The sequence below is a fragment of the Mobula birostris genome, chromosome 22 (genome assembly GCF_030028105.1).
Source record: "Mobula birostris isolate sMobBir1 chromosome 22, sMobBir1.hap1, whole genome shotgun sequence".
Classification (NCBI taxonomy): domain Eukaryota; kingdom Metazoa; phylum Chordata; class Chondrichthyes; order Myliobatiformes; family Myliobatidae; genus Mobula; species Mobula birostris.
In genome coordinates this window covers 51,412,338-51,433,713 of record NC_092391.1, presented here as the reverse complement: position 1 = coordinate 51,433,713, position 21,376 = coordinate 51,412,338, and the positions used below count along the sequence as shown (strand labels likewise).

Genomic DNA, 21,376 nt, shown 5'->3' with positions numbered 1-21,376 from the left:
TCTTCCCTCTTATCTGGTCTCACCTACCACCTGTCAGCTCGTCCTTCTTCCCCCACCCCCCACCCCCACCTTCTTGTTCTGGCTTCTTCCTCTTTCCTTTCCAGTCCTGATGAAGGGCCTTGGCCTGAAATTTTGACTGTTTATCCTCCTCCGTAGATGCTGCCTGACCTGCTGAGTTCCTCCAGCATTTTGTGTGTGTTGCTCTGGATTTCCGGCATCTGTAGGTTTTCCCATTTTTGTTTCGGTGACCTACAACAGGAACTGGTGGGAGTTTTTCAGGAGCACCTGCTGGGGGGGATAAGTGGGAGGCATTTAAAAGCACAATGGTAAGAGTTCAGTGTCAGCGTGTCCCCATAAGGGCAGGAAGCTGGTAAAGATGGCAAGTTTAAGGAGCCTTGGTTACAGATGTTGAAGGTTTGAGCCAGGAGAAGCAGGAAGTGTGCCAGGTAAAGGAAACTAGTGTCGCGTGAATCCTTTGATTTTTACGGGGGGCAGAGGAGAGGACTTAAGAAAGAAATCAGGAGGGCTTGGGCCATGGAATGACCTTGGCAAGGAGGGTTAACCTCCAAGAGGACAACAACCTTGTCATGGTTTGGAGGCTTGCGTGCCCCAATGACCCGGAGAGCTACGAGGCAGGAGTCGGGGCTTTATCCTTTGGCTCTTGGTAGGGCCACCCCTGCCAAATAGGTCAAAGGGTAGAGGTCAGATTAAGAGTGGTCTACTGGTCCTCCAGGTCTGGGGGTTCAGCTCAGGGCTAACAAGCCTGAATGGTCAAACTAAGCTGTTACAGAAACAGCAATGAAGACTCCTTCTACACACGAGTGCAACGGTATTCCCGAGTCTCCAACCGGGACTTGACGTATGAAAACCGAGCCACTGGCATAACGAAGGAAGCCCTGAACACAGCCAAAGGTAGAGGACCTTCATTGCTGCCCTAAGCACTGGTGTCGTAACGGGCAGCAAGTAAGTCAGGTTAAGGTAAATCCAGAAGCCCTTCATGTGGTATTAGAAGCAAGGGGATATGTGAGGAAAGTACAGATCCCTCAGGGGCTATGAGCACAGTGCTGAATGAGTACATCTGATCAGTATCTGTCGGGAGAAGGATGTGGAAGCTGGTGTGGTTGAGGGCGAGGTACACTGATATACTGTATCCTGAAGCATATCTGCAGCAGAAAGGATTTGTTATACATACTGTAATATATTGGATAGGATATATCCCAGGATTGTAGTTGTGAGGATTTTGACATTCCCAATATTGACAGGGATTATCTCCAAAGGGGATGGAATTCCTGAGCTCTATGTCAGGATGCTGAGGCAAGAAGAGGAGGGGATTGATGGGATTTAGACAGAGTTTTTGCACCTTTGTTATCTACGGTGAGGTACTGGAAGACAGGAGGACGACTAATGTTGGCTGCCCGGTCATGGGACAATTTACAATAACCGATTAACCAACTAACCGGTAGGTGTTTGGACTTTGGGAGGAAACTGGAGCATCCGGGTGAGACCCACGTGATCATGGGGACAACGTACAAACTCCTTACAGGCAGTGGTGGGAATTGAACCCGGGTCGCCTGGACTATAAACCGTTGTGCTAACCACTACACTACTGTGCCGTGGGGGACGCAGTGGAAGGGAGGTTTTCGCAGAATCTCATGCGCTCACTTGGAAAGGCAGGGACAGGCTCTAAGTCTGAGATGCTCACCATCTCAGCAAGTCTGAACGAGATTCTTACTTACCGGGTGGATCTCAATGAACAGTGCATGGTCCTTCTCATTGGGGTGTAACCCTTCCACAGCCTCCCACAGCGCAGGGTCGCCGTTGTAGAAGTGAGGATGTGAGACAAAGACCTGGGAATCTGAAGTTTGAAAATCACAAGGTAAACTGGTGCCACAGTTCGAGAGGAAATATTACCAGTAATAGCTATTCCTGTGTAAGGAGGAGATTTAGTGACTTTCAGTTTTCATTAAAGACCCCTGGAAACCTTGATGGCATTAGAACTGAGGGAGGGGAAGGGTGGGGATGTGTGGTAGGGAGGCATGGTGAGTGGAGAGGTGAGTGTGGTAGGGAGAAGATGTGAGGGGAAGGCTGGGAAGTAGAGAGGGGAGGGGAGGGGTGAGGTGTATTGAGAGGGGAGGGCACGGGGAGGGGGTGAGGAGTGATAGGGAGTGGTACTGAGGAGGAAGGGTGGGGAGGGGAGAGGCGAGGTGTGGTAGGGAGGGGTCATGAGGGGAGAGGTAGTGAGAAGAAGGGCATGGGGGTAGTGAGGGGAAGGGTGGGGAGGGGTGAGGTGAGGTAGGGAGAGATAGTGAGGGGAAGGGTGGGGAGGGGTGAGGTGAGGTAGGGAGAGGTAGTGAGGGGAAGGGCAGGGAGGCGAGGGAGTGAGGTGTGATGAGAGAGGAGGGATGGGGAGAGGAGGGGGTGAGGTGTGGTGGGAAGGGAGAGGAGGCTGGGGAGAGGAAAGAATTGTGTATGGTGGAGATGTTGACAAGGGGAGGGTCAAGGTAAGAATTCTGAAGATGTACATCCCTCAAAAATATTCCTCATGTCCAGTAATCTAAACTCCCCAACACTCAAATATTTAGGCATCAAATTTCCTCAGCTTTGTGGACATAACTTGCTCTCTTCATAAGCTGAGTAGAGGAATCTGAATCAGAATCAGGTTTATTGTCACCGGCATGTGACGTGACATTTGTTCACTTTGCAGCAGCAGGTCAATGTAATACAATGCAATATAGAAAAAAATAAATTTCAGTATATATATATATATATATATATATATATATATATAGAGAGAGAGAGAGAGAGGGAGAGAGAGAGAGAGAGAATAGCTTAAAAACAGTGCAAAAACAGAACTAATATATATTTTAAAAAAGTGAGGTAGTATTCATGGGTTCAATGTCTATTTAGGAATCGTATGGCAGAAGGGAAGAAGCTGTTCCTGAATCGCTGAGTGTGTGCCTTCAGGCTTCTGTACCTCCTTGATGATAGCAATGAGAAGAGGGCATGCCCTGGGTGATGGGGATCCTTAATAATGGACACTGCCTTTCTGAGGCACTGCTCCTCGACAATGTCTTGGATACTATGGAGGCTAGTACCCAAGATGGAGCTGACTAATTTTAAAACTTTCTGTAGCTTCTTTCGGTCCTGTGCAGTAGACCCGCCCACCCCCCCACCCATACCAGACAGTGACGCAGCCTGTCAGAATGGTCTCCATGGTACACCTATAGAAGTTTTCGAGTGTTTTAGGTGACAATCCAAATCTCTTCAAACTCTGTCTTGCCTTCTTTATAGCTGCATCGATATGTTGGGACCAGGTTAGATCCTCAGTGACCTTGACACCCAGGAACTTGAAACTGCTCACTCTCTCCACTTCTGATCCCTCTATGAGGACTGCTTTGTGTTCCCTCATCTTACTCTTCCTGAAGTCCACAGCCTTACAGACATCGAGTGTTAGGTTGTTGCTGCAACACCACTCAACTAGTTGGTATATCTTGCTCCTGTATGCCCTCTCATTCTACCAACAATGGTTGTATCATCAGCAAATGTATAGATGGTATTTGAGCTATACCTAGCCACACAGTCATGGGTTTAAAGGGAGTAGAGCAGTAGGCTAAGCACACATCCCTGAGAAGTGCCAGTGCCGATCGTTAGTGAGGAGATATCATCACCAATCCGCACAGATTGTGGTCTTCCGGTTAAGAAACTGACAATCCAGTTGCAGAGGGAGGTACAGAGGCCCAGGTTCTGTAGCTTATTGATCAGGACTGTGGGAATGATGGTGTTAAACACTGAGCTAAAGTCAACAAGCAGCATCCTGACAAAGGTGTTTGTATTGTCCAGGTGATTCAAGGCGACGTGGCGAGCCAATGAGATTGTGTCAGCCGTAGGCCCATTGTGGTGATAGGAAAATTGCAGTGGGTCCAGGTCCTTGCTGAGGCAGGAGTTCATTCTAGCCATGACCAACCCCTCAATGCATTTCATCACCATAGATGTGAGTATTATTGCACAATAGGGTAGGCAGAGAAGGCTGTGGAATAAGTGTTGGCAGATGGGATTGATGTGGATGGCTACCATTGGTCAGCATGGATAAATTGGCCTAATGGCCTACTTCTAGGCTGTGTGACTATGACAACAACAATCCAGGAATAAATGTGAAAGGAAACAAATGGCAGAGGAGCAGGTTGATGTTATGGTGTTCACCGAGCTTGGCAATTAGCTTGCAGATGTCTCACCACCAGTCGAGGTGACGTTCTCAGTGCGCATTTGTTGGTGTCTCACTTGCCTTGGCCTTGATTGGCTACTCCTTCGCTTAACCTTTGAATTCTATTGGCACGCATTTCTTTGGTTCTTGGGGATTCATAGGTGGCATCTATTTTGATATGTTTGCTTATGGAGTTATCAGAAGCTTCTAAACTGGGACACCATGGAGGTTCTGGAGCATGCAAGCACAAAGCAGGCAAGAGAATTGTTAGGAGCGTGGTTTTCTTTGAGACACCCCGCTGGTATGTTGCCACCCAGATGCTAGGGTCAGGGAGGTCCAGGATTGGATCCACGCATTCTAAAGGGGGAGGGGGAGCAGCCAGAAATCTTGGTGCATATTGGCACCAATGACTTAGGTAGGAATCTGGCCTCGGAAGATGGATAAACAGATAAGTGCTGAAGAATTGGCAAGGTTTCTACCTGATGCTCCAAACAAAAAAAAGATGTGCTGACATTGGAGAGAGTTTATAGGAGATTCATGAGAATGAGTCTGGAAGTCATTCTCATGATTTTTTTTGTGTGTATTTGGGGTTTGATGTTTTTCCTTGAATAGGTTGCATGGTTTTCTTTCTTTTGTGGCTGTCTGTGAGAAGTCGAACCTCAGGGTTGTACACTGCATGCAGACTTTGATAATAAATGTACTTTGAAACTTTGGATACAAGGGTTAACATGTGAGGAGCATTTGATGGCTCTGGGTCTGTACTTGCTGGAGTTTAGAAGAATGAGGATGATCTCATTGAAACCTATTGAATATTGAGAGGCCTTGATACAGTGGATATGGACAGAATGATTCCTGTGGTGGGGGGGTCTAAGACCAGAGGTCACAGCCTCAGAATAGAGGGACTTTAATGTAGAATGGAAATTAGGAGGAATTTCTTTAGCCAGAGAGTGGTGAATCCGTGGAATTCGTTGCCACAGGTGGCTCTGGAGACCAAGTCACTGGTGTACCTATGGCAGGGGTTGATAGATTCTTGATTAGTCAGGGTATGAGTGGTCAGCCGTGATGAGGGAAATGGATCAGCCATGATGAAATGGCGGAGCAGACTCGATGGGCCAAATGGCCTAATTCTGCTCCTGTATCTTATGGTGTTAACTGCGTTTATCCTCATCGAGGGGTCAGCAGTGGAAGAGTGAGCAGCTTCAAGTGTCTGGGTGTCGACATCACTGAAGATCTACCCTGGGCCCAACACACTGATGCCGTTATGATGAGGGCATGCCAGCTGTTACACTTCATTCCAAGCTTGAGGAGATTTAATATGCCACCAAAGACTGGAGCAAATTTCCACAGACGTACTGCGGAGAGCATTCTGACTGGTTGCGTCACTGTCTGCTGTGGAAGCTCCAGTGCACGGGACCGTAGGAGGCTGTAGAGGGTAGTTCCATCATGGGTACAGAACATCCCAGCTATCGAGGGACGGTATCTCAAGAGGGCAGCATCCATCGTTAAAGACTCAGGCAGGAGGCACAGGAACCTGAAGGCACACACTCAACATTTTAGCAACAGCTTCTTCCCCTCCACCGTCAGAACTCCGAACGGACACTTGAATACTACCTCACTCGTTGCATTACTTATATATATTTTACATATTTCTTATTGTAACTTATAGTGACTTTTTGTGTATTGCACTGTACTGCAGCCGCAAAGCAAAGAGTTTAATGACCCACATCAGTGATGATAAACCTGACTCCGACCCTGAAGGTGCGTCTTTTCCTGGGTAAGGAGCCGAAAGCTGCCCTTTATTTTCCTGTGTGTGCAGGTACAGCGATCTGCGTGGTGCGAGTTGCTGTACCCACACATCGACAGCCACAACCTGAAACACCGCGCAGTACTCTGGATGGGGCCTTGTCAATGTCCCAATCAACCTTCAGAGCTTCAGCCGTTGCCATAGAGATCAGTAGTAACTCTGCAGAGCGGGAGAATTCACCAGTGGCCTCTCCTGTCACAGGGGTTTAATTGCTGTAAAAGGACGTCAGACTGTTTTCTCGGTTCCAACCATCCAATATTCCTTTCTGGGTCCCCTCCAAAGCTCTTCCCCCTTCACCCCAAACTGATCTTCTCTAGCTTTAGATTCTCGACCGTCCCAAACTGCCTGGCCTAATTCGGAAATGGTGGTCACTGGGTCTACGCGCCACTAATGATTTCAGTGTCAAGTCCCCCTTAGCCTTCTCCGACTCCAGAAAATCCGAGACAGCCTCTCTAGTCCTCCTCATCACTGAAATACTCCACCCCCATTAACATCCTGGTGGGTCTCCTCTGCACCATCACAGCCTTCCTATAGAATGGTGACCACGGCTGTGGCCTGATTAGTGCTTGATTGAGCCCTACCAAGCCTCCCTGCTCCAGACCAGGCAGCCAGCGCTTTGATGCCATGGTATAAAAGGTTAAATTCTGGGAAGTGAAGTTAATTGAGATAGGTAACTGATGGGCAGAATGGACACAGTGTGGTGTGACCCTGCTTCTATGTTAGAAACTAAACCAAAGTCTGATGAGAATATCAAATTGATGCCAATGTACAGTGCGTATGGACTGGACAGATTGGAGTACTCACTCATCCTGCACGTGCTGACATTGAGGACCCCAGACTCCCTGCACGGACAGAAGCCTTGGTTGGGAGGGTACACCGTTCCGTTTGCAAACATGGTCTTCGGGGCAACGTAACGGAATGAAGGCAATCCAAAGCACCGGGCTGATTTTTGGTAAACTAATTCCAATGACCTACAGCAATTTGAAAGAAACAGTTTAAGATCAGGAGCCTGTATGATCAACAGCGACTCTGCGGAGCGGGAGAATTCACCAGTGGCCTCTCCTGTCGCAGAAACAAGGCACAGAACGAACAATCAAGTACTGCATGCAGTATTGAGGAGGATCTGTCCTGGGCACAGCACATGAATGCAACTACAAAGAAAGCACTGCAGTGCCTCTACTTCCTTAGGAGTTTGTGAAGATGCAGCGTGACATCTAAAACTTTGACAAACTTCTGTAGATGTGTAGTGGAGAGTACATTGACTAGCTACATCACAACCTGGTGTGGGAACACCAATGCCCTTGAATGGAAAATCCTACAGAGTAGTAGTGGATACGGCCCAGTCCATCATGTGTAAAGCTCTCCCCACCACTGAGCACATCTACATGAAATTCTGTTGTAGGAAAGCAGCATCCATCATCAGGGACCCCCACCACCCAGGACATGCTCTCTTCTCACCGCTACCATCAGGAGAAGGTAGAAGAGCCTCAGCACTCTCATCACTAGTCTCAAGACCAATTCTTACCCCTCAACCATCAGGCTCCTGAACAAAACTTCACTCAATTCTACTTGCCCTATCTTTGAAATTTTCTCCCAACCAATGGACTCACTTTCAAGGACTTCTCATCTCATGTTCTTGTTACTTAATTGATATTTATTTATATTTGCATTTGCACAGTTTGTTGTCTTCTGGATGAAGACCCTAGTTGGGTAGTTTTTCATTGATTCAGTTATGGTTATTATTCTATAGATTTATTGAGTACGCCCACAGGAGAATGGTTGTGTATGATGACATATATCTGCTTTGATAATAAAATTTACTTTAAACTTTAAAATCAGCCAATGAATTGTTGAAATATGATGCCATTATACTATAAAACTTCTTTAAAGCTTCAAAGAAGTTTCTGCTAACAGAGTTACTGTTCCCAACCTTACTTCTACCCATGAATTGGAGGCGTCTGTGGGAGACACAGTCCTGTCCATGTTCAGCGCTGCTGGGTGAGATCAGAGCCCAAACTTTCAGCTCCTACCATCTGCCACATTGTTCTGGTTAATTGGAAATAATTAGAAATGTATAAGAAATGACAAACTACCATTCAACTGAATAACAAATTATGTATTTAAATGAAATACAGAACAAATTAGAACGCTATCAATACTGCTACAGTAATATAAAACTGTGTGTTAGTTCCTAGTAGTTATCAATAGAGGAATTCATCCAGTGTACATTGCCGTGTACTTTTGATTAGCTGTAAATGAACAAAATTAGCGCAGACACCTAGTGTAGATAATGGACTGCCCTCATACAATGCTTTCAACAATTGCTTCCTCCAAATCTTCATTTTCATTGTGACATTCAAGATTATTGTTGATACCTTCAAATTCTCTGTAGTCCTTAACTTGCTGAAGTAGTGAAATAATTTCATTTTCACACAGCCATTTCTGGCATCTCTGAGCCTGAATGCCTGAAATCGCAGTGAGCAAAGCTGTTCTGAATTGCCTTACTGCTTATTTCTCGCCAACTATCAGTGACAAAAGTCACTGCTTCTTGAACACAAACACATGCGACCAATGCTATTTGAAAACATTTTGCTCTAAGCACAGTGCAGTGTCTAAAGGCCAAACAGGTGCATGTGACTGACACTAATTAGAAACTGTTCAGCAACAGTCTCCTGTCCCAACTTAGTGGCATAGTGTCCCAAATAAAGAAAGGGGAATCCTGGCTATTTTCTCGATCAGATTTTATTCTTTAAGAGTTGTCTCAAATAAGTGTCTGCTCCAATTAATAGATGGCCCAATTAATTGGAATCCACTGTATTAGGAACAAGAACCAGCCATTCTTCTCCACAATCCTGTCCAATCATTCTGTGAGATACTGACCGGTCTTCACACCACCCTCTAACTGCATCCACCAAACCTTTCTCATTGATTCTCATTTAATGTCAGTAATTAAACTTGCCGTAACAGAGATGAGAATAGAAGCAGGAAGTACTGGGTGAGGATTAGTGATGAGATGCCTACCATCCCAACTCATTCTCCACTAACCCACTCAGTACCTTGTCAAATGTGAAACCTTTCTGCAATAACCTTCAAGACGCTTGCTCTATGACAGGTACAGGCCTTTTTTTTAGGAAACTGCACAATTTGTCAGGTGAAGTCTGATCAATGCTCAGTATGATCACTTTTAAAAATTTGTTCTTCTGTAATAGAGGTTAACATACCAGTTGTCCCCTAAGCTGCCTAATGAACCCACACTCAACTCCCAGTGACTGTGAACAAGGGCTCCCGGATGTCTTTAAACTTCAACATCTCTCAATTTCTCTGTATTTAGAGCACCCAAAATTTTACCCTCTTTTTCACGTTGTACTCCATCTGTCATGTTAATACTCACTCACAAACAGGAGAAAATCTGCGGATGCTGGAAATCCAAGCAACACACACACACACACACACACGCACGCACACACACACACACACACACACACACACAAAATGCTGGAGGAACTCTGCAGGCCAGGCAGCATCTATGGAAAAAAGTGCATTTGCCGTTTGGACCGAGACCCCTTGGCAGGAATTGCTCACTCAGCTTGATCATATACTCCTGAATCCTCTTTGTAACCTCATCACCATCCGTAATCTCACTTTGATTCTGGACATCAGTAAACTTGGAAATGTATTTCTTCTTCCCCCAACAAAGCACTGATATAGATTGTGACCAGCGAGAGCCAGGAGCCAGACCCTGCCACACCCCACTGGTCACAGGCTGTTAACTCCAGAGGACCCTCCTGTTTGCTAACCAACTCTCAATTTACACTGGTCGTTACCCCCAAGTCCACATGCGCCTACACTTTCCAGCAATTTTCTATGTGGAACTTCAGGAACTTAGAACATGGCACAGAACAGAGACGAGAAAATCTGCAGATGCTGGAAATCTGAGCAACATGCACAAAATGCTGGAGGAACTCAGCAGGCCAGGCATCACCTATGAGTCCCGATGAAGGATCTCGGCCCGAAGCGTCCACTGTTTACTCTTTTCTGTGGATGCCACCTGGTCTGCTGGGTTCCTCCAGCATTTTGGGTGTGTTGCATGGCACAGTACAGGCCCTTCTGCCCACAATGTTGTGCCATTCTTTTAACCTACTCCAAGATTGGGGTGTATGGGGTGTCAGGGAGGGGTAGCACCTCTGGTGGGGGAACACGTCACGTCCTTTTCAAGGTGGTTAGTCCACCTTTGGTTCCCACCTGGCACTCAGCTCTCACTTGTGGCTCCCTGTAGCTGTTTGCATGAGACAGCGGCCACACCCCGGGCAACGGCTTCGACAAGCCGGCTAAACCAGGTGAGGGTAGCCGACGGGTCTCAAACCCTCGGTGAGATAGGGGGTTGTCTATCCCAGCATGTGAAGACAGACTCCGGCAGACTGAGCGGACGAGACCAATGGAATGTCCAATGGTCAAGGAGGCGGTCTCTGCAAGCGTCGTGGAACGTGTAGAGCAGGACAAGACACAGAAGACAGCCTGGTCATCCACTGCGCCTAGTCCCATCTCCAGCCATCTTGACTCTGTCTTGCCACTGGATCCAGATGGGAATTGGGGAGAGAGTGAGGCTGACGCTGCGCAACTCTCCCTCACTTAAATCCAATTCAAGTGCTAGTCTCGACACCATCATAATGGTGTCGAGGTCTTCATCAATGTCGATGATGGACGAGCAACTCCAAGATTAATGGTGTAATATACTGTGTCTGGTGCTCCCAGTGTGGCCTTCTATATATTGGTGAGACCCGATGCAGATTGGGAGACCGCTTCGCTGAACACCTACGCTCTGTCCGCCAGAGGAAGCAGGATCTCCCAGTGGCCACACATTTTAATTCCACGTCCCATTCCCATTCCGATATGTCAATCCATGACCTCCTCTACTGTCGAGATGAAGCCACACTCAGGTTGGAGGAACAACACCTTATATTCCGTCTGGGTAGCCTCCAACCTGATGGCATGAACATTGATTTCTCTAACTCCATTAATCCCCCTCCTCCCCTTCTTAACCCATCCCTTAATTATGTATGTATTTATTTATTTATTTTCTCTCTTTCCCTCTCACAATAACTTCTTGCCTGTTCTCCATCTTCCTCTGGTGCTCCCCTCCCTCTTTCTTTCTTCCAAGGCCTTCCATCCTATGATACTTCCCCTTCTCCAGCCTTCTATCCCTTTTGCCAAACAACTTCCCAGCTCTTAGCTTCATCCCTCCCCCTCCCACTTTCAAATCTCTTACTACCTCTTTTTTCCATTAGTCCTGACGAAGTTTCTCAACCCGAAACGTACTTTTTCCTATAGATGCTGCCTGGCCTGCTACGTTCACCAGCATTTTGTGTGTGTTGCCAAGATTAATCTAACCTTTCTCTCCTACAGAGCCTCCATTTAGTTTCCATCCATGAGCCTATCTAAGAGTCTCTTAAATCATCCTCATGCATCAGCCTCGACCACCACCCCTGGCAGCGTGCTCCACACATCCACCACTCTCTGTGTAAAAACATACCTTTGACATCCCCTCTGTACTTTCCTCCAAACACCTGAAAATTATGCCTCCTCATATTAGCCATTTCCACTCTGGGAAAAACGTCCACTCGATCTATACCTCTTATCATCTTGTACACCTCTATGAAGGCACCTCTCATCCTCCTTCACTCCAAAGAGAAAAGCCCCAGCTCGCTCAACCTTTCCTCAGAAAGACATATTCTCTAATCCAGGATGTATCCTGGTAAATCTCCTTGGCACCGTCTCTAAAGCTTCCGCATCCTTCCTATAAATAGGTGACAGCAACTGAACAGAATACCAACAGAGTTTTATAGCATTGCAACATTATCTCACAGCTCATGAACTCAATCCCTTGACTAATGAAGACCAACACACAATACACCTTAAGCACCCTATCAACTTGTGAGGCCACTTTGAAGGATCTGTGAGTGTGGACCTCAAGATCTCTCTGTTGCTCCACACCGCCAAGAATCTGCCACTCACCCTGCATTCTGTTTTCAAGTTTGACCTTCCAAAGTGAATCGCTTGTTCACTTTTCTGGGTTGAACTCCATCTGCCTTTTCCCAGCCCGGCTCTGCCTCCAACCAATGCGCCATTTTAACCAACCACAACCTTCTGCACCACCCACAGCACCATCTACCTTCGTGTCACCTGCAAGCTTGCTAACACACCCATCCACTTCCTCATCAAGTCATTTATAAAAATCACAGAGAGCAGGGTTCCCAGTGTAGAGCTCTACAGAACACCTCCAGTCACCAACCTCCAGGCAGAATCCACTCCATCCTTGAAAATCTGAACATGCACACCCACTGAATCTAGCTGATAAAATCCTCAAACAATGCTAAAAGATTAGTCAAACACAATTCCCCTTTTGTAAATCAGTGATGATTGTCAGGGTTCTCTCAGTAAGTGTCTGGGCACAGGGGCATTCTCTTGTTGCCCATCTTCCCAATCACTTCAGCCTATCAGTAAAAGGGACCTCTCTTGTTGATTGGTGTTCAGGCACCCACCTTTACAAAGTGATTTCCGCTAAACAAATTTCTTTAGCTCTCATTCATACCTACAGGCATCTGGACTATAAAACTTCAGTGTGTCCGACGGAGTCAGGAACGGGGGCCACATTTCACCTGACGTCCCATTGATCATGTTGCACTGGTTGGAATGCCAGAAGTTTACCTGGAAGACAGGAATTGTATTTAAACCATTTCAATGATGTATAAAAATTAGCTCTCTTATTTATGATGAGAATGATCCCAGGAATGAAAGGGTTAACGTGTGAGGAGCATTGGATGGCTCTTGGCCTGTGCTCACTGGAGTTAAAGAAGAATGGGTGGGGGGGGGAATCTCAACTGAAATCAATCAAATGTTGAAAGGCCTCGACAGGCATGGACATGGAGAGGATGCTTCCGATGGTGGGGGAGTCTGCAAAGTCCTCAGAATAGGGAGATGTCCATTTAGAACAGAGGTGAGCAAGAATTTATGGAAAATCAGTGCAATTCATTGCCATAGATGGCAGTGGCGGTCAAGTCATTGAGTGCATTTAATGAGGAGGCTGATAAGTTCCTGATTAGTCAGGGTATCAAAGGTTATGGGGAGAAGGCAGGAGAATGCGGTTGAGAGGGATAATAAATCAGTCATGTTGGAATGGTGGAGCACACTCAATGGGCTGAATGGCCTAATTCTAACCCTATGTTGTATGATCTTTCGAAAACATTGATTAATACTCACCCTGGCTGCTCCCTCCTCTACTGAACCTCTCTGTGCCACAGCCCCAGATCTTACCTTTCTTCTACCATTCCACGTGTCAATCCCTTGGACTTTACTAATATCATCAACTCCTGTATTAATGGTGAATAATCCAGTGTCGGTGTTGTTCAGCTGTAACAGAAGCGAAGAACACGGCTGTTAGACTATTTACTCCACATTAGGACAATTTGAAAAAAATCCATTTCCTCTTAGGGAAACGAAGACAGTCGTGTCATGGCAGGGAGATGTAATAAGCACCCATTTCATTAACTTCAGCTGCCTCTCATCTCCAAATGCAGCAGCATTGCCGCATGGAGTGATCTGTCTGCACCGTGCACCAGGAATCAGGATGTCACATCGCTCCGTGACTGACAGAGCTTTAGAATTGGGGGGTCGTGATGGTGTCCGGGCAACTGGACATTCAGTCGGTGTCATCACTTTGACGTGGGAGCACCGTACTGTGGAGTCACAGAGTTGTACAGGTCAAAAGCAGGTCAGCAGGTTGTTCTATCCAACAGGTCCATACTGAGGAAGATGCCTTATCCAACCTGGTCCCAATTGGCCCAGAACCTTCTAAGCCTCTGTGCTGTGGGAGGCAATGCCAATGAACAATACGTAGGTTGGGTGTGAGTGCAACTCGAGGTCAAGGGTTAAGGGTGAAAGGTGAAACATTTAAGGGGAACGTGAGGGGATGCTTCTTCACTCAGAGGGCTGTGAGAGTGTGGTATGAGCTACCAGTGCAAACGGTGCACGCGAGCTCGATTTCAACGTTTCAGAGAAGTTTGGGTAGGTTCATGGATGGTAGGGTTTATGGAGGGCTATGGTCCCAGTTGATGGGAGGAGGCAGTTTAAAAGGTTCAGCGTGGACTAGATGGGCTGGAGGGCCTGTTTCAGAGCTGTACTTTTCTATGACTATATATCTGTTGCTATGATGTGGACAGTACAGAGTCCTCCATTTACTGCCCATGGAAACGGTATGCAAGACAAGCTTTTCACTGTACCTCAGAGCATGCGACAATAATAAATAGCACCAGTATCAGAAACATGATACCACTGTTAGAAGTTAGCAAGGGCAAGCCAGGAAGCTACAAGGCCGTGATTCTGACATCAGTGGTAGCTAAATTACTTCAGAGGATTCTGAAGGATCTGCCAACATTTGGAGAGACGAGGCCTGATCCATGGCTTTATGGATGGGAAGTCACATCTGACAAATCTCTTGGAGCTCTTTGAGGAGGTAAGCAAGAGGATAGTAGAGGGCAGGGTAGTGGATGGTGTCCATATGGATTTTAGCAAGGCCCTTGACAAGTCATATGGGATCCAGGGAGAGATAGTGGACTGAATTCATAAAGGGTTTAATGTTAGGAGATGGCCGACAGTTGTTTCCTGAACTGGAGACCTGTGCCACAGGGGTCGGTGCTGGAAGCCTTGGTGTTTGTTGTTTATATGTGAATGTACAAGGTATGATTAGTAAGCCTGTGGGTGATACTAAGATCGGTGTTATTGTATTACATGGGGATCTTGATCAGCTAGGTATGTGGGCTGAGATCTGGCAAAAGTGCTTCAATTCAGATAAGTGTGAGGTACCGCAGCCTGTGAGGTGAAACCAGGATAGGAGTTGTGCAGGGAATGGTAGGGCCCTGACGAGTGTACTGGAACATAATGTAATGGATCCTGAAGTGCAAGTTCATTGTTCGCTGAAAACAGTGCCAGTTAGACAGGGTGAGGAAGAAGGCTTGTGGCACACTGCCCTTCATCATTCAGACACTGAGTCGAGGAGTTGGGAAATTATGTTGCAGCTATATAAGACATTCTTGAGGTCACACTTGGGAGTAGTGTACACAGTTTTGGTCAGACTGTAATAGGAAAGATGTTATTAAACTAGAAAGAATGTAGAAAATAAATAACCAGGATGTTGCCTGGATTTGGGGCTCTGAGTTACAAGGAGGGGTTGCATAGACTAGGACTATAGTCCCTGGAACATGGGAGATTTGGGGGTGAACTGATTGATATGTGTAAGATCATGATGGGCGTAGACAGGGTGAAAGCACACTATCTTTTTCCTCGAGAGGGGGTGTGAAGATTTAAGATTAGAGGCAGGAGATTCAAAAGGGATGTCGGGCAGATCTTCATGTAAAGGGAAGAAGTTGCCGCTGATGTATTTGGAATGAGCTGTCAAAAATGCTGGCTAAGGCAGGCACACTAGTAACGTTTAAAAGCCATCCAGATATCTCCATGGATAGGAGAGGGTTAGAGGGCAGTGTTCCAAACGTGGGCAGGTGGGTTTAGCTTGCTGGGCAGCATAGTCAGTGTGGGCAAGATGGGTCAAAGGTCCCATTGCCAAGCTCTGTGACCATATCACTCAATGACATTTGGAAATGCTGAAAGATACAACAGGTGAACTGTAGAGTATTAGCTATGCTTGAGAGGGAAATTCAGAATTAAACCTGTGGAAAAATACCTCAGTGAGGATCACCCAATCTACAGAAGTTGAAGCAATTCATTAAATTGGAATTAAACTCTTTTCAACAAATAATGCTCCTTTTGAATCTTTTCACTTAAGAGTTCAGCAGGATGAATGTGGCGTGAAATGAGCCATGAACCTGGTATTTTCCCAGTGGAAAGCTCCTACTGGGCTTCCTGCTTCTTGTCTGGACTTGTTTGACAATGATAACCTTCTTTAGTCAATAACCCACCATTGTCACATTTGGGGCAGTGGGATGAGTAAAGAAGAATTCCAGGCGTTGAAAACTAAAATCAGGGGAGGCTTTTCATTGTGAGCGGATATAAAATCTGCCTGCAGAATTGGGAAAACATGTTTCTCTTAGAGTGTCATAGAAAAGTACAGCACAGAAACAGGGCCTTCGGCCCATCTAGTCCATGTTGAAACACTTAAACTGAAATTAGGAGGACATGTTGAGGGAACAAAATGGCAAATGGAGTTCAACCCGGATTCGCTATGGAACGTTGAACTACAAGCAGAGTAAAAGATTAACAGCAGGATGTTTGGCGGTGTGGAGGAACAGAGGGATCATGGGGTCCATGTCCATAGAAACCTTAAAGTTGTCGCACAAGTTGATAGGGTGGCTAAGAAAGTGTACGATGTGTTGACTTTCAGAAGTGGGGGGAACAGAGTTCAAGAGATGTGAGGTAATGTTGCAGCTCTATAAGACCCTGGTTAGACCCACACTTGGACCATTTCTGGTCACCCCGTCATAGGAAGGATGTAGAAGCTTTAGGGGGGTGTCGAGGAGACTTACCAGGATGCTGCCTGGATTAGAGAACGTGTCACATGAGGAAAGGAAGAGCAAGCTATGGCTGTTTGCAGCGATGGAAGATGAGAGGTGATTTGATAGACAAGATGATAAGAAGCATAGATCGAGAGGACAGCATGCACCTTTTCCCCTGGTAATACAAGAGGACATACTTTTAAAGTGATTGGAAGGAAGTATGGGGAGGTGGTTGTCAGAGGTAAGAATTTTTACACAGAGTGGCGGGTGCACAGAATGCACTGCCGGATGGTGGTAGAGGCAGATATATCATGGACATTTAATAGACCCTTAGATAGGCATATGGATGAAAGAAAAATGGAGGGAGGGAAGGGTGAGACTGATCTCAGAGTCAGCACCACATTGTGGGATGAAGTGTACCACACTGCGAAGTTTTATGTCCTGTTAAAGTTTGAAAGCATAAACTTACATCAGCGAACAAACCAGGCTTATCCTTAAAGGGGAGGAGGTTTGGGAAGTTTTTTTTAAGAAAGGCAATAAGTTCGTCTTCATATCCCCACATGATTTCCTCTACAGTTCTTCTGAAAAAAGCACTTTGATTAAATTGCTTCATGGCAATGTTGAATATAATCTTCATGGTTGGAGGGAGTTTCTCAGCTAAAACGGCTGTGCCCTAAAGTTGAAACAAATAACAAAGTTAAAATATTAGTAAAAGATATAAAATCTGCCTGCAGAATTGAGAAAACATGTTTCTCTCAGTGTCATAGAAAAGTACAGCACAGAAACAGGCCCTTCGACCCATCTAGTCCATGCTGAACCATTTAAACTGTTTACTCTCGTCACCTACACCCGGACCACTGCCCTCCATACCGTATCATCGAACTTCTCTTAAACGTTAAAATCAAGCTCGCATGTAACACTTGTGCTGGCAGCTCGTTCCACACTCTCACCACCCTCTGAGTGAAGAAGTTTCTCTTTGTGTTCCCCTTCAGCTTTTCACCTTTCACCCTTAACTCATGACCTCTTGTAGTCCCACACAACCTCAGTAAAAAAAAGGCCTGCTTGCATTTACCCTCATAATTTTGTGTGTGTTGATGTGTTTCTCTGGATTCTACAGACACGTAAGACTCAATCAACGACTTTCAACTTTGGGTTGGAGGGGGAATTGACCTTAAGTATGACACCAGAGGAAGAGAGAGAAGGAGCCTGGATTCATCCTGTACCCTAAAGCAGAACCAGTCCCCTGTAAAAACACAGGATCACAGCTGTGGTGAGGCAGTCTTGCCTCATAGACCATAGGACCTTGGCAGCAGTGAAGGTCACCTCAGTGTTCTTGTTTGACTTGCTAATGGAAAGTGAGAAGTTGGAGTGAATTTCAAGCTATTGGTGGTGCCATGAACCAAGCAGCTGAGTGATAAAGTGCCTAGTCAAAGTTCAGATCATCTTCCTTAGTGCCAGTTCTGATCAGCAGCTCATTCACTGCCTTTGCATACTCCCCATTTATTATTTTTTGATTAGATATTATTATTTGATTTTTTTGGATTAAGTATCTGATCAGATTATTATTTTTGATTAGATACTTCTCTAATTCCCTCTTGGAAATTCCCACAGGATCCCTCCCACCACTCTTACACACGTGACCCAGATCATGTCAAGAACACATTTCTCCACTGCCTCTTGTTCATCATGAAATTGAACACATAGGCTCCTCCACCCTCTTACGCAGGTGTCCCAGGACACGCAGGAGACATTTCCCTGTTGTCTCTGATGTTCATCGTGAAGTTGGCCACTCAGACTCCTCCCACCAGCCTTATACAAACGTGTCCCAGATCATGTCAACAAAACATGGGAGACAACATTTCGTCGCTCTCTTTGGTGTTGATCTGAAGAGTTGGACACACAGATTCTACACTTCTGGCAGTGCGACTCAGTTAAAACTGTTAAATGCTTCTATTAACTCTTCACTTAACTTTCACTGTGCAAGTTAAACAACGCTTTTTTTTGATATTACTGCAATCCAAACACTCAAGATGCTGGTGGGACTGATACCTACGAGTGCTAGCACGTTGGGCAGCATGAGCTCATCGCTCTCGCTGCCAGACGACCGCTCTGGAACAAAGTGAAACTGTCGGTATGAACGGTAGGAAACTGTGTAGTTTTCATGGAAGGTAATGTTGCCCTTCGGTCTGTGCTCTCTGCAAAATAACAATATCGCAACAAGTTATCATTTCACTCATTAAGGATATGATCTGATACTTTGCAATTGTTCAAGGTATTACTAACTCAAAGAAAAAGATTTGCAACTTTACAAGCAAGTACCATAGAGAGGTACAGAGGAGAAACAGGCCCTTTGGCCCATCTAGTCCATACTGAAACCGTTTAAACTGCCTATTCCCATTGACCTGCACTGGGACCATAGCCCTCCATATCCCAACATTCTTGTAAGTTTTTTCCGCACTCTTTCAACATTGCTTACATCTTTTCTGTAGGTAGGTGACCAAAACTGCACACAATACTCCAAATTAGGCCTAGACAACGTCTTACACAACTTCAACATAACACCCCATCTTCTGTACTCAAATACATTCATTTGTGAAGGCCAATGTGCCAAAGGCTTTTCTTTTCAACCCTATCTACCTGTGACACCACTTTCAAATTGTGTACCTGTATTCCCAGATCCCTTTGTTCTGCCACACTCCTCAGTGCCCTACCATTCACTGTGTAAGACCCACCCTGGTTGGTCAAACCAAAAGTGGTCAACCTCTTCAATGGGACTGATTTAGAACTCAGCATAAGGTGTTTAAAAATTGATAAAGGAAAAGAAAATTCAATATGAGATTCAGACACAAAGCCGTCTTAACATATGGGATATGATGCGTTTGGGAAGTCAAACAGGGGTAGGATATAAATGGTGAATGGTAGGGATACTGAGGTCCCTTGGTGAATAGACAGAGCTTAGGGATTCAAATCCACAGCTCTCTGGGAGTGGGAATGCATGTAGACCGGGTAAAGGAAGCATATGGCATGTTTGTCTTCATTACACCAGAACACAGAATATAAAATTTAGGACGTTACTGTATGTTACTACTATATAGTTAGATAGAGCTCTTAAAGATAGCAGAGTCAAGGGATATGGGGAGAAGGCAGGAAAAGGGTACTGATTGTGGATGATCAGCCATGATCACAGTGAATGGCGGTGCTGGCTCAAAGGGCTGAATGGCCTACTCCTGCACCTATTGTCTATTGTCTATTAAACATTGCTTAGGTCACACTGACTGGCAGGAGACAAAGAGTAGGTATAAAGGGGGCCTTTTCTGGCTGCCTGCCTGCCACTGACCAGTGGTGTTCTGCAGTGGTCAGTATTGGGACCGGTTCTTTTTACATTATATGTCAATGATTTGGATGATGGAATGTGATGGCTTTGTGGGGCATTACAAAGATGGGTGGAGGGGCAGGTAGTGTTGAGGAAACAGGGAGTCTACAGATTGGGAGAACGGGCAAAGAAGTGGTAGGAGGAATGTAGTGTTGAGAAGTGTATTGTGGAAGGAATAAAGGTGTAGACTATTTTCTAAATGGAACAAATTTAGAAATCGGGGTGCAAAGGGACTTAGGAGTCCTCATGCAATATTCCTTAATGGTAAACTTGTAGTTTGAGTCAGTGGTAAGAAAGGCAAATGCAATGTTAACATTCATTTCGAGAGGACTAGAATGTAAGGGTAAGGATGTAATGCTGAGGATTTGTAAAGCCTTGGTCAGAATGCCCTTGGAGAATTGTGAGTAGTTTTGGCCCTCTTATCTAAGAAAAGATGTGCTGGCATTGGAGAGAGTTCACAAGAATAATTCTAGGAATCTATGGGTTAATGTACTGGGAGTGTCTGATGGCTTGGGACTGTACTCATAGGATTTCATAAGAATGAGGAGGGATCTCATTGAAACCTGTCGAATAATGAAAGGCCAAGATAGAGTGGACATGGTGAGGATGTTTCCTATGGTGGCTGAGTCTAGGACTAGAGGGCACAGCCTCAGAATAGAGGGATGTCCATTGAGAGTGGAGATTAGGTGAATCTGTGGAATTCATTGCCACGAAGAGCTGTGAAGTCCAAATCATTGGGTAAATTTAACGTGGAGGTTGATAGGTTCTTGATTAGACCATAAGACAAAGGAGCAGAAGTCGGCCATTCGGCCCATCGAGTTTGCTCCACCATTTTATCATGAGCTGATCCATCCTCCCATTTAGTCCCACTCCCCTGTCTTCTCACCATAACCTTTAATGCCCTGGCTACTCAGATACCTATCAATCTCTGCCTTAAATACACCTAATGACTTGGCCTCCACTGCTGCCTGTGGCAACAAATTCCATAGATTCACCACCCTCTGACTAAAAAAATTTCTTCGCATTTCTGTTCTGAATGGGCGCCCTTCAATCCTTAAGTCATGCCCTCTTGTACTAGACTCCCCCATCATGGGAAACAACTTTGCCACATCCACTCTGTCCATACCTTTCAACATTCGAAATGTTTCTGAGGTCTCCCCTCATTCTTCTAAACTCCAAAGTATACAGTCCAAGAGCGGACAAACGTTCCTCATATGTTAACCCTCTCATTCCCGGAATCATTCTAGTGAATCTTCTCTGTACCCTCTCCAACGTCAGCACATCCTTTCTTAAATAAGGAGACCAAAACTGCCCACAGTACTCCAAGTGAGGTCTCACCAGCGCCTTATAGAGCCTCAACATCACATCCCTGCTCCTATACTCTATTCCTCTAGAAATGAATGCCAACATTGCATTCGTCTTCTTCACCACCGACTCAACCTGGAGGTTAACCTTAAGGGTATCCTGTATGAGGACTCCCAAGTCCCGTTGCATCT

General features: G+C 45.7%; 1 protein-coding gene across 1 annotated transcript in view; it reads right to left on the bottom strand.

Annotated features, from left to right (window-relative positions):
* LOC140186099 (scavenger receptor class B member 1-like) overlaps positions 1 to 21,376 on the bottom strand; it is a 52,575-nt gene that overhangs the window by 15,031 nt on the left and 16,168 nt on the right. Inside the window, exons 5-10 of the mRNA XM_072239974.1 lie at positions 18,561 to 18,702; positions 16,977 to 17,180; positions 13,317 to 13,412; positions 12,595 to 12,710; positions 6,810 to 6,976; positions 1,737 to 1,855 (exon numbers count right to left, since the gene is read on the bottom strand). Coding sequence (XP_072096075.1) covers positions 1,737 to 1,855; positions 6,810 to 6,976; positions 12,595 to 12,710; positions 13,317 to 13,412; positions 16,977 to 17,180; positions 18,561 to 18,702 — 844 coding nt within the window. The remainder of the gene's footprint in view (positions 1 to 1,736; positions 1,856 to 6,809; positions 6,977 to 12,594; positions 12,711 to 13,316; positions 13,413 to 16,976; positions 17,181 to 18,560; positions 18,703 to 21,376) is intronic.